At 32.5% G+C, this 14,043-nt stretch overlaps 1 protein-coding gene across 2 annotated transcripts; it reads right to left on the bottom strand.

Annotated features, from left to right (window-relative positions):
- Window positions 1-4,604: 4,604 nt before the first annotated feature.
- Window positions 4,605-6,763, bottom strand: LOC127812573 (protein LOL1). 2 transcript variants are annotated; one of them, XM_052353002.1, is made up of 6 exons: window positions 6,557-6,763; window positions 6,298-6,471; window positions 5,736-5,849; window positions 5,457-5,570; window positions 5,248-5,357; window positions 4,605-4,830 (listed from the first exon to the last, which is right to left on the bottom strand). In XM_052353002.1, exons 2-6 carry the CDS (start codon window positions 6,356-6,358, stop codon window positions 4,789-4,791), a joined length of 441 nt encoding a protein of 146 aa, XP_052208962.1. In that variant the 5' UTR covers window positions 6,359-6,471; window positions 6,557-6,763; the 3' UTR covers window positions 4,605-4,788. The 2 variants fall into 2 exon arrangements, with proteins under 2 accessions (XP_052208962.1, XP_052208961.1); XM_052353001.1 differs by having other exon boundaries at window positions 6,298-6,455.
- Window positions 6,764-14,043: the final 7,280 nt, after the last annotated feature.

Below are 14,043 nucleotides of genomic sequence, written 5' to 3'. Positions count from 1 at the left end.
AAAAACTAGTATTATAGATTTTCATGTATAGAATGAATTTCATCAAACTTCCTTACTCATTAAATAGACAATGTGGAATTAGTTTGACACTCTATTGTCATACTAAATGGCCATCCAAGCCATTGTTAATAACTCCTAATATTCTTAGTGGTAATTTCATCAATTTTACTTGAGATTTTTAGTGTGAGACAACAACCTAAATATAATGTGAGACATGACATTCAAAAGTGAGATCTTTAGGTTTCGTTTGAACTGAATTTTCAATGGGTTGTTGTTCAAGTCACATTAGACATTGAATGTCTTGGATTCTAGACCTTGTACTATTACTAGATATTTTGATAAATTTTTATTTTATTTATATAATATGCAAATGTCATGTCACTTACGTTGAACAACATAACATATGTCCAATGTGATTTACGTGGACAAATGGAGAGAGGGGTCGTGGGTTCATAGGGAGTGGAACCCACACACCTACCCACTCCTTTGCAAGTTCGCATCAACACGAATAATATAACAAATCTGTTATATATTATCATTCATAAATCTTTCCTCTCACACCAAGTAATCAATTTATGGAAGATGAAAACAAAGTAACGGGCCAGCAAATTTATGTTGCATGACTTCAAGCGAATTTTTTACTATAGTTCTGTATAAAAAATTTTAATATGAAACCTCATCTAACTTACCACAAAATATTATTATCTAAAACGCCATCTAAATGGCGACAAGACATATGAATAACATTTAATATGAAAGATGCCACAAGTGAGGAATAATTTATTTGACAAAAGTTGAAACAATAATAAAGTTTGATAAATGTATTGAAAAAATTGAAAACAGATTCTACATTAGATTTAACAAATGTAAAATATGAGTATTTAATATCCATTCCATAGTTTTTACTTTTGTTTTGGAGATTTTTAATTTGAAGTCTTAAACTTTTTTTGGTTTTTGTTTTTGTGCCTCAGAATGTGAATATGTTTATTCAGCAGGCCCAGTTGCGAAGTTCTGGTTGTCCCTAAATTGATATTGTGGGCCACTTCAATGAGGATGAGATTTGAATTTGTCCAAGCATTATTGAGCAGGATTTCAATCTTTGTGGCCTTGGATTCAGATATGGTACTGGTAGATCCCCTCCCTTGGCAAACGTTGGACACGGTTCCAAGCAATAAATTGGGTAAAGTCTCACTATCTATATATATACGGTGGTGACTGCCTAATAACATCAAATGTCAATGAAGTGCAATTTTATTTTATTTACCTGAACGATATGATGCATCAGGAACATCAGCATTTGCTCATGTGAGGGACCAGGCGAGGCTAGGCTAGAGACAATTAGACAAGACTAGGTTAGCGCCCTTGTCTAGGTTGTCTTTGTCATGATTTGACAAATCAAGCAGGGCTGAGCATCTTCTACGTCTAGACGGGCCGGCATTGAAATGTGTTAGGAGGAATCACCGAAGACAAATAAAAAAGATGTACGTTGATTAAACTCGTTGCAGCCATCGATGAGTGCGATTTTGTTCATCCTCTTTAACGAGAGTGAACGTAATTTTCAGTGCTTTGGAGGTTAAAAATAACAAGGGGGTGTTAAAAATAACAGAGAGACTCCTCTTCTATTATTTGTAACCCCCAAAGCACTAGAGTTACATTCACCCTTGTTAAAGAGGGTGAACAAAATTGCACTCGCCATTGATCCCTCCTTCACCACTGTTGTCGACGCCGCCTTCTTCCTCCATTGCCAACGGCCAATTCAAGCCTTGCCCAGATCTGACCCATTCCAGATCCAGATCATACGACCCGCCAGCCCAACTATGACAGATCCACATCTGTCTTGCCCAGATTCATTGCTCAAATCTGCTATCTCGGTCTATTCTCCGTTGAAGCCTTTCGTTTATTGGGTTTTTAACATTGTTGGGGGTTATTTGTTCTCCACAATGATAATCTTAAAATATGATATTTTATTATCAGACCGAAATATTAGATTCTTATTATAATAGGTTGAGATGTGAATAATTTTAATATAAATGGGTTTAGATGATACGAATACTCTTATTTAAATATAATAAAATAGAGTCAGTAAATATATATGCTAAGATAGATCTTATTGTCTATACTTTGAGTATGACAAAGTATTGTGTGGATTTAATTGATATTTATCAGGGGATTAATTCTCAATGATTTTGCTGAAAGAAAGAATTATGAATAATTATATTTTTAAATTTTGTGTCAAGGTAGAATTTGTGATAATTGTGACTTAAAATTTAAATTTGATTGCGATTAAAATGCATTTACAATTGAAGATTATCTTCGTGACTCATCAAAATTTATCTTTTTCATAATTCATCTTCTAATAAGAATATGAATTTATTTAAATTTTTTATATATATATATTTATAAATAAGTACGTAATATCTTGAAATTATTGTAGTTATATTACTATTATAGTAACAATATCATCATAGTGATATTTTATTATTTTTTTTTTGTGACTTTTTTATTTAAGTTTTTTAAGTTAAATTTTTATATTCGTTTGTGTATTTAATGATTTAATTATGATTTATTTTCGATAACAAAATGGATGTTCCTTTTCCTATTATATAAGATCTCCTATATGGTGGATGTCGTTTCATTTTAAGCTTCGGCTTTGATTGCTCGTTGACCATTGTGCTAGATCCGATCAAATCTGGGCTGATGAACTTGCTCAAGTTTCCACAAAATTTCTTTATTTTCTTTCTTTTTTTAAATATTATTAAAATTTTAGGGACAACTCATGTTGGCAACAAGCTTTGGCAGGGCTCAATAACTAATCACTTTTATTTGTCAAAAATTGAGCATTATTATTTAGATATAATAATAAATTTAGATGTTAGAGAATCATCTTCAAATCGATAAGGTTCTTAAAAGAAAAAAAAAAAAAAATCAGTCAAAGAATGTATTGTATTTCTCACGTAAACTCTTCGATATTTAAATCAAACTCTTATAGTTTCAAAACTTTTTATTGGATATTTGTGGCTTACCGTTTTCATGGAAAAAGTCCCTCCATTTATAGTGGAATTGACCCATTTGTGATGAGCGTCCTTCCTTGCCCTTTTGAGGCTAATCGAAATAGGAATTATTTGGAGATAATCTGTATTTGTTGTGACATTCTCCAAATAGATTTCGAAGGCGATTTGTTTGTGGTTCTGCCTTGAAAATATCCCGTAGAATGTGTTCCCGAGAGACATTTGGGTCTCCCGGCTCTTAACTCGCAGTGTTAACTTGTTAATGGGCTTCAGCCCGGTGCACATCATCAATGAGAAAGAGGCATTCCGATGAGTTTGAGCCATTCAACACCACAGACACATTTGCAAATGGAACCAAAGCCTAGAAAACATTGGACATGGGACAGAGTAGAGTTTAAACCTATAGCCATTCGTTATATAAAATCATGTCAGAGTAGGCCTTAGAACGGTTAAATTAAATGTAAATGTAAATGTTTGCGGCTGTGGATTTATTCGTTCCATGTGGGGGCGGTTTAGTGACAAGTGAGGTTGTACTGTGAAATTGACTTGTACATACCTGCATTTGGATTGTTATTTGCTGGCCATGAATGTCTCCTTCTTTATATCCATTAGGCATGACATGGGACAGGTGAGCATCCGTATGAGAATGTGACACCATAGCTGCAATGGTCGGTTAGCTATTTGTATTTGATCTGTATTTTTCATTTATGTCGTCATCATCCATTGCACCTTGTCTTATTTAAATTAGGGTTAGTGCCGTGACATTCACAATATCAATTAACTGTTTCACAACTACGCATAGTGGGTGGCAAATGGTAAGGACCTGAAATTTGTATTGGTTAAGATAGATAGTTAGATAGAGGGTGAATGTATTCTGGGAAATCTACTATGTTGTTGCTTAATCAGACCTTCCGTAAGGAGGAGCTTTACATATTGGAAAGAGAGATTTTGATGAGTGATGCTGCTCTATAAACATGAACGAAGGAGAGATTTGGCCACTGAAAAGTATACATTCTTAGTCAATAAGCCCTTTATCTCTTTGACCAAAAAAAACAGAAGGAAAAATCCTCTCCTTCTAGGGGAATGAATCCCTTTAAGATGGCAAAGTATAATTGTGGCATCAATGAATATACGAGACGAGAATGATGAGAAATTATAGGTGAAGAGCTTTTAAGAGCTACCCATTAATTAATTTCCATCTTGAAGCTTTTATTATTATTATATTACAATTATAATCTCCTCTCCTAGATATTTTTATATTAGTCACTTTTCTTTCAAACTGTTGTTTCACATGGATCTAACCTCAAAACATATCCTATCCTTATCTCTTATGGTCCCTTCACTCATTTATTGTGTTGTTTGATTATTGATTTATCTACATATGTGGGTGTCATCAGTTAGACTTAGATGGGGATGCCCTTTTTCTTTTTAAACAATCTAAAGACAGATATCACAGCCAAGTAAGTAAATGCCGTGTGCTTCATGTCACTGATGCATATCTGAAACTAAATGAAAATGAAGCTTTCCTTATCCAAAAACATTTGACTAATTGATTCCACTCTGAATTTCAAAGTGATCTTAATATAATAATAATAATAATAATAATAATAATAATAATAATAATAATAATAATAATACTGAGTACGCACGCTTCATATTTCTCACACATCTGACTTGCCAAAACTTGATATTTTGTTTGTAATACAGTCACGCAAGGGACAAAATAACTCTATACATGTAGCCATGGGAAATGTTCTGATTGTAGTTTGCGGTGACCAAATTAGGTGTTGAACTTTTGTTCAGCTGTGCTGGTTGAGGCGGCCTGCAGCATCCAACAACATATATATGCACTACGTAGTTAGCCAGAAATAAGTAGAGTAGAGGGACAGGGATGATAATGAGCTCTGCTGCTTAGAGTGAGAAGCAAAGGAAATTAACAGCCCCCCCCACCCCAAAAAAAAAAAAAAGAATTCTTGGATTAATTGTTGGCATTAGATCAAGAGATCTGCCAACACCTCTCCTATTGCTGCTATACATGCCTAGAGAAAGACCAAATCTTTGAATCCTCGAGTGTCATTATTGTTTGGTTAAAGTAGTAATGGACTGGGAATCTCTGATATGTTGTTGTGTTCCATAATTCCAGTTTCTTTTCGTTTATATGGAAATGGATATGTAGATGCATCTGATTAACTGATATAATTAAGAAAGCAGCCAAGTAAATGGGAATTTCCATGCTTACCCCAACCGATGTCACAAAGTTGCAAACTGCACATTTCACCGATCGAGCTCCATATTGATACATTAACAGCATTCTGCAGTTCCCACAGTTGACATGTGCCACCTGATTTGCTGCACATTTGATGCTTAACCATGAATGCTTAGCCAAAATTTGTGCTTCCGCATCTTATGAATCGCTTGATATATCATTGTTAGTTTTATCGTTTATACCTTCCATTGCTAAATTGACGGTATGGCAACAAGAACATTGTACACTAGTTGCACCTCGAATGTACATGAGTAAAGTATGGCAGCCTCCACAAACCAACTGAGCCATTTCCGTTCCTGTAGTGGCAGGGTGCAATCAATTTCGTGCGATTTCTTTTGAAATGTATATATTAGAATAATGAAAGATGAAATTGAATTTAAGAAATAAATTTTCTGTATATATATATTGACATTGCAGCGTTGGATAATCTGAAGGGAAAGAGAAGGAAGAATGATACGTACCAGGAGGTGGAACAGTGGTGACTGCATTGCAAACAGCACAGCATACAGAGGCTGCTCCAACTGGGTAAAGTAATAGGTTTCGACATCCAGAACACACAAGTTGGCTTTGTGCACCTAATGATCAAAGTTGCTTTTCAATGGAAACAGAAGACCAATAACAAAGAGAGATTCATAAAACAGGGAAGCGGTGTGTTTAACCTAACTTGCGAGTTCTTGGCTGCTGAAACAAAACGGCTGAGGTTGCAAACTGTATTCAGTCATGTCATTCCATCATAATTAATGCTTTTCTCTTAAACCCAGTTCTTGTAATCTTGATTTCTAATTGTTTATCTGTTGCCAGTAGGAACTAATATTAGATGCTCAAACTTACTAGTAACTGTCTCCTGAATGTAAGTGCTTTATATATCTGGGTGGGTATTGTCTTCTAGCCTTCTGCTCTTAGTTGTAGGTTCATGATTAGAAGACTAAAACAAGAAATCTTTGTGGGCTGCCAATAAGGTATGGAGAAACAGTACTAAACATGAAATCTTGTAGCTGTATGTACCAGAATTGAGCAATTTACCATTTGCAGGCGGCGTATATGTAGCCGGTGGCGTTGGATGCGGAGCAAGAGGAACTGGCATTATAATTCTCCCAGAGGTAATCTCTGTTCCAGTATCCTAAGATCCTTGTCTTTCATACCCTTGAAAACAGAACTTTTCGGTCCATTCTCACCATTAGCTAGAAAAAGAAAAAACTAGGAATGCATGAGCTAATTACAGTTGAAGGACCTAAGAGATGCTGGAGAAAGAATCATACGGAAGTAGCAAATCTGTAAGTACCCAATTGAATTGCTTCAGTTAATAAGCCATAACTGGTGGAACAGAGGAACTAAAGAAATGGACAGCAGGAAACCCGTATGAGCTTATGAATTCAGGGAAACATAGAGAAATGGGGAGAGCAGAAACCTCTGCTAGATGCAGATGAAGTAGAGAGAGAGAGAGGGAGAGGGGGGGGGGGGGGGGGGGGGGGGGGGGGGGGGGGGGTTGTGTTTGTCATAAGATGTAATATGAGGAGAATATATAGAATAGAAAAGATGGTGTTTTAACTGTTGAAAGAAAAGGAAAGTTTTCACCATTTTCATCCTCTGAAGGTCCTTTATGCTGCAATAATTCTCCCATTTTGTTTGCTTGGGCTGTGGATAGATGTGGTGTCTAGTGACTTGGGTTTGATCTGTTGGTGGCATATCAAGATCATCTCTCTCTCTCTCTCTCTCTCTCTATATATATATATATATATATATATGTAGGCCATCCATATTCTTTGTGGTTAAGCTCTTTTTATAAAAACTCTTTTTGGTAAATTTCATCCTGACTCCTCCTGTAATTAAGTTATGTTTTATAAATCATTTATGATTTAAATTTAGAATTTCAGATTTATTAAAAATGATGCTTTGATAAGTTTGTTAATGATTTAAACTTTAAACTAATACCGAGATATTACTTACTCACCTGATAAGAGACAAGTCAAAATCACTTCAAATGATAAATTAAAATCCTACAGTGCATTTGTAACAGTAACCCAAATCATTTATATATATTTTCTTTCAACATATATTTTTTTGTCAAGACAAACCCTTCATACAGAAAATTATATTTACTTGATTATGGGCTGATTGATTGAATCCTTCCAAAAGAAGGGATATTAGAAAGCACACATTATTATGCATAAGAACTTTTTTTTTTGTTAAAAAAGTTGTTATGAACCTTATTTCCTCATTGCATTTATTTATTAATCATTTTCCAGATTAATATATGAATATTGGGTACATACTGTTATACAAAGAGAAGTTCCATATAAAAATGATTAAAGAGTGTATAATGAGAGGAAGACAATCATTAAAGTGGGCTTGGCTTATAATTGTAAAAATCTTACCATCACAATAATTTGATATGCAAGTACAGAGATTTACTTGTACAATTATGCAAAGGGGACCGCCCATAGTTTGACTTGGAACTTCACCAGAATTGAGATAGTTTTGACATGCCTATGCCTATCTATCCCCACTATCAGCCTCACCCCTATCAAAAAGTGGCCACTAGTTCTTGAGGTCCTCCAGCTTGGCCTACTAGACTTAAGGCTCAACATGTCCCCAGATGAGATATTTAGTACTGTTATGTTCTTTTCGTATTTTAATTTTTAATTTTAAAATTATTTTTAAATTTATATTTTGAGTGACTATTCTAATATTATTAAAAATATATTTTTTATTTATAGTATTTTTCACGTTTTAAAAATTTTAAATATGTTTATGATGAAAATAACTAAAACGATTTTTTATTTTTATTATTTTAAGTTTTCTTTACAATTTTTTTTATTTTCAAAAATATTTTTTTAAAAATATAAAAATAAATACGTTTTTACTATTTTAAAAAACTAAAAACTAAAAACAAATTGAAAAATAATAAAGAGAACAGAATTTAAATAATTTATGAGATAAAAGTCGAAGAAATTAATCTATGTTTGGCCTCTAAACTCACCAAGAAGTTTTTAATTACAAAAATGTCATTTCTTTTATTTTGTTAATACTTTCTTTATATATATATATATATATATTACTAAATTATGGCATAATTCCGCAAATATTCTTTCTTTATGCGCTACAGTTAACTTAGCTGGTGCTGACCACTTGTTTTGCGCCACGTCACCCTACTCACCAAATTAATTATTTAATTATTCGTTTTTTAAAATTATTTTTATTTTCAAAATTTGCATAAATCATCTTAGGCTGTTTTAATTTTAAGTTGATTGATAAACAAAGCAGGGAAACATGTTGGGCCGTGGTGGCAGATTGAAAGGAGTAGTAGCCCACGCTGGGGGCCCAGCAGGTAGCTTTCAAACTGGGCCTCACCAAATGGATTGTTTGTGGAGGTTTTTGAAAGCTTGAGATAGTTGGATTTGAGCTCTGATAAATTTGAATAAATAAATATTAAATTTGGTATTGTCAATTGTTAATTTTTTTTATTTGTTAATCTGTCTTATATATGTATGTGTATTTATTTATTTAGAAAGAAAATAAGAAACACAAGAAATATAATATAATTTAATTTTTTTTAATCTAAATGATCCTATATTCTAGTAATTAATTTGTAAGATTATTATTTTATTATTTATTTGTTTTATTTGATATGTCCCATTCTTTGACGAAATTTGATTGGATGGGCACCGAAAGTTCTTTTGCCAAGATTGAAGATTCTTTTTTTTTTTTTTAAATTTTATCATTATTTTAAGATAATTCTAAAATGCTGCTTTGCTTTACACAAAATATTCTAAAAAATTTACTACCGGAATCGGAGTCGTAGTTTGAAAATAATTTCATTTCTTTATTTATTTTTTATTTTTTTTATAATCATGAGGACAACATTGAATATCCCATATAAGCCTAATTGACATATAATAATTCAAAATTTATGTTAAAAATAAAATTATTATATGAACAAATTGACTCTAGTTAGCTTAAAAGGAAACTAACAAGGTTTGTGGGAAATTTAAGGTGCAAAAAAGTAAATACTTGAAATTACCGCTATTGTGTGGTTTCTCGTCACCCGTATAAATTGTAGATGGAGATTTTATCTCACTGCGCAGGACAAAAAGTCGAATCCATAATCTACTAATATGAATCTCAACTTATCATAGTCCAATTACTTAATCTATGTCCTGGGAGTAATGCTTTCAAAATATTTTTATCACACATAAAAGTAAATACATGATATGTATAAACTTCCTATACCTATCATGACAAACAAGATGATGATCCTCATTTATTATTTATTAAATAAACTTATGTCATGTGATTTAGGATGAAACACCAATCACCCTTGTTATAATAATAATAATAATAATATACGTTATTGTTTATCCACAAAGTCACGAAAGGACAATGATATAGTTATATATGCACAAAAGCCCTTAAACATGGGTTGGGTTTTAATGTAATAATCCTAAACTTCACCGCATAAATTTTAAAAATATAATGCAATTATGTCAATTATATAATCTCATGCATAATAAAATATAAGTTATAAGGTGTTGGTGCAATTTGAACAAAATTAGAGGACAAGTGCATTGTAAACAAAAAGAATAGTGGGTCTGCAAGTAATAACCCAAAACTGTAGGGTAAAAGTAATCTAAAAACCTTGAAAAATTTTCAAAAATTACTTTCCTCCCCTTTTTTTTCTCTGTCAACTACTTCGTAGCCAACAACACTTCAACTAGCCTGCGACCACCTGAAAAGGGTCATCTTCCACACTAAAAACTATTCGTTAGAGACGGATGCATATGTGAATTGTCTTGAGTTGAAACTCAGGGCAGCTTACTATTAAAAATAATTTTTAATATAATATAAAAAAATAATCTTTAATAATAATTCAATAAAAAAAAAATTACAACTTACTCCAAAATTTGTAATAAGTAGTTTTACACATAAAAAAAAGTAAATTAATCTCCCCTTATATAAATTTTTAGATTCATCGTGTCTGTAATGTTGTTGTTTATTTTACGATACCTTTCATTGCATAACATTGCTAAAAATCACCAAAACCATGCCGCCTATTCATCTTCTTTGGCAACCCAATTCAACAAGCCCTGATCTAAGGTTGTTGGACTCAAATGAATATATCCAACAAACCTTTGCAGGCTCTATATATGGTAACGTCGTTAAATGAGGTGTTATTTTATTTTTTAATTTTTTTTAAACTATTTGCTTAACTGGTTTGTCGGGATATTCTTTGTGTATTTGATCATTTTGATTTTTTGAAATTTGCTGATTTTAGCTTAACTTTTTAGAATATTTTGAGTAGGTTAAAATCTTCTATTTGAATTTTTGATAATTTTTGTAAGTCTAACAAAATACATAAATAAATTCTATCATTGACTTTAAGAAAAAAAAAAAATGAACACAGATTAGCCAAACTTTTCATTTTTTTGTTAACTTTTTCAGTTTCTTAAATAAAGTGAAAATTTAAAGATAAAATAAAAATTTTACATCCCAATCTCAAAATCAATGGACAATCTGCAATGGGTAGTTGTGGACAATTTCAAAGAAATTACATATCAACCCTCAGGTAATTTCACCCTTGACCTTTCACCCGCCTCTTACTTTCTCTTTCACTCTTTCTTCAAAAATCCTATTACCAACCTCTCACTCTCTTTTTCACTCTCACCTCTCGAAAACCCCATTGTAGCCATTCACTCACTCTCTTTTATTTCCCATCTCTTACATTTTTCTACTCGTTCTCGTTTTCCGTAGCCGTTGAAGTCCCCACTGATGCTTTCGTCTCATTTTCTCTCGTCGTTGTTTTCTTTCTCATCATCATTGCCGCCGACATCAACGTGATCGTTGTTCGCCTTTATTCCAACCTCTATCACCGTCCGCCTCAGCTATTCCAGTGGCCGCCAATGCCTCTATTTCCCCTCTTTCTGGATCTTCTATTGTTTTTTTTTGTCGTTCGCCATCCACCTCCATCATTCCAACTTCTCTTTCTCTCTTTGGGTCTTGTGCTAAACCAACATATATATAAATATATAATATATGATATTATATATTACTTGTATATTATTTATTTTCTTATCTATTTATATTACTTGCATAAATCTAAAATATGATATTATGATTTCGTTTAACTTTAAATATGATTTTTGATTTTTGTAAAATATAATATTTAGATTTTGTACAACTGTACGTATAGTTTTTGACCTTTCAATTCAAGTAATATAAATAAATAATAACATATAAATATACATAATTATTTATACATAAAATAATTATAAAATTTTATGTTTTATATGAATGATAAAGAGAAAAAATATAATTGGAATTATAAATTATTTAAACTTGTTTGAGCAAATGAGAGAGTTTCAAAAGAGGCCAATTACTCTGAATAAGTGCGAGAATAATGGACAAGGAAAAACAAGTTTGTTTGATGCAACTCTCATAGACAAAATTGGTTTTTCCCTTGTGGGCCCCCGCGGGGGGGGGGGGGTGTTCTTTTAATAGCACCTTTTCTTATATTCCACCTACTTTGTTATTTTTAAAATTTTTTACTTATAACATATTGAAGCTTCTAAGAGTACAGTTTGGCTTGCTATTTTTAAAAAAATATTTTTTTTTTATTTTTTTAATTTATAAAATGTAAATCAAATTATAAAAAATAATATTATAATATTTATTTTTAATAGAAAGATATATTCTTATATCCATCAAAATATAATTATATTTCTTCTTTTTATTATTCATACAAAACATAAAAATTTATGTATTTATATTATTTAAATTAAAAATTCAAAAATTATATATAAAGTTAAACAAAATCATAATATTATATTTCACGTTTATACAAACAATATAAATAAATAAAGAAATAAATAATAACATAAAAATATATTTTAACTCAAAATATATTATTTATTTTTATTCTTGTTTAGTTTATATTTTTGTTTAGAAAAAATGTATATTTAATCGAAGTTATATTCAAATACATTTTCAGTAAATATATTATATATTTATATGTGTTAGTGACCTAAAAAGAGAGAGGGGGAAGATGAAGGTGTTGACTAGGGGCAGATACAGTAGTGAGTTGCCCTGGGCTGAAGCCCAGGACAGCCCACAAAAAAAAATATTTTTGTGATGTAAATTTATTAATTTTTTAGTAGTAGTCTAGCCTTAATTTAGTCCAGCCCACTTTCAATTTTGCCCAGCCCAGCCCATCCCACTTGCTTGGATCTGCCCCTGGTGTAGACGGATACCGGAGACATCGATGGAAATGAAGGCCCAGAGAGAGAAAGAGATGGAGGTGTTGACAGTGGAGAAAAACGATGATAGAGGCGTTGGATGCATCGACGAGAATAAGTAGAGAAAGAGAATGAGACAAGAGAAGGGGAATGAAAGAAAGAGAGAGAGAAAGGGGGAGATAGAGGCGTCAGAGGTGTCGACCGCGATTGGAATGATGGAAGCGAAGATGGACGGTGGTTGGAACGACAGAGGAGGAAGACAGATGCATTGGAGAGAATGAGTAGAGAAAGAGAGAATGAGGTGAGAGAGGGGAAAGAAGAAAAGAGAGAGAGAGAGAATGGGGAGGAAGGATAAACAGAGTATGAGGAAGAAAGCATGATTTTGGGTGAATATTTAAAATTTGGGTTTAATTTATGGTAATATTTTAGTGTTAAAATATCACGATAAATTAAATTATTCACTTAATTTGTTCAAATCATATTTAGGGGCGAATTTAGTAGCGAGCTGCCCTGAGTTGAAGCCCATGATAGTTCGTAACAAAATTCAGCTTAGGACAAAATTTAAATTTATAATATAAATTTTTTAATTTTTTAATAATAGCTCAGTTCAAATCTAATCCAGCCCACCCCTAATTTTACCTAGCCCAGCCGAGCCCACTTGTCTAGATCCGCCCCGGTCCATAATATATGCCATCTCTGCATATATAATATAATATATACTCTACTGCTCGGACTTACTCATAATGGAAGCTCAAACCAATTGGTACGTGGTGAAGCAGTTGGGAAGGCGCGCACTCGTTATCTTCCTGCCTTGGTTGATTGAGTCATAGTATTTGGAGTATGAATTTTATGTGTAATATATAGTAAGCTTCATTATAAAGAAAGGATATAAGGATAAACATATACCTTATACGCCATCTGCTTATAATAATAAACTAATGATACAAACTACACATTTCACAAGATTCAAGTGCACTCTACAGCTATGTTGCACGAAAACACCTCATAGGAACCATTTTCTCATTTCGAAAACGTTTTCGAAACGTTTTCTATACCAATTTCAGACTCTATTTATATTTATTTTTTTAAAAAAATATCCGTTTTCAAGGAACTATTTTCATTTCCGCACAACATAATCCTACAGTTCCCACAGTTGACAATGCGCCGCCACCTGATTATAATAATAAACTTGTTGGACCGAGCGGAAGACTCAACAAGTCAGAATCTCAAACATATTCGGTAGAACAAGAATCATAACAGAAACCATTAGCAATCAACACATAAACCTTAAACAGAAATAAAAGGGCTGAAAAGCAAAACGAGGACACAAGAAATTTACCATGGTTCACCCGAAATGGGCTACGTCCATGTTGAGCTCAGTAAGGAAGAGCTCACTGCACTATATCGAGTAGGGTTACAAGAATACGAATAAGTAGACTGTACATCAATGGTTCTTCTAACAAAACAGCATCACAATCACCAAATACAGATTAGAAGCAAACCTAAGAACCAGAGATTATAACGAGAAGAGTAATCTATA

Source organism: Diospyros lotus, chromosome 11 (genome assembly GCF_014633365.1).
Source record: "Diospyros lotus cultivar Yz01 chromosome 11, ASM1463336v1, whole genome shotgun sequence".
Classification (NCBI taxonomy): Eukaryota; Viridiplantae; Streptophyta; class Magnoliopsida; order Ericales; family Ebenaceae; genus Diospyros; species Diospyros lotus.
Note: the sequence above shows the minus strand (reverse complement) of the source record. Positions and strands in the feature narration are given on the sequence as shown.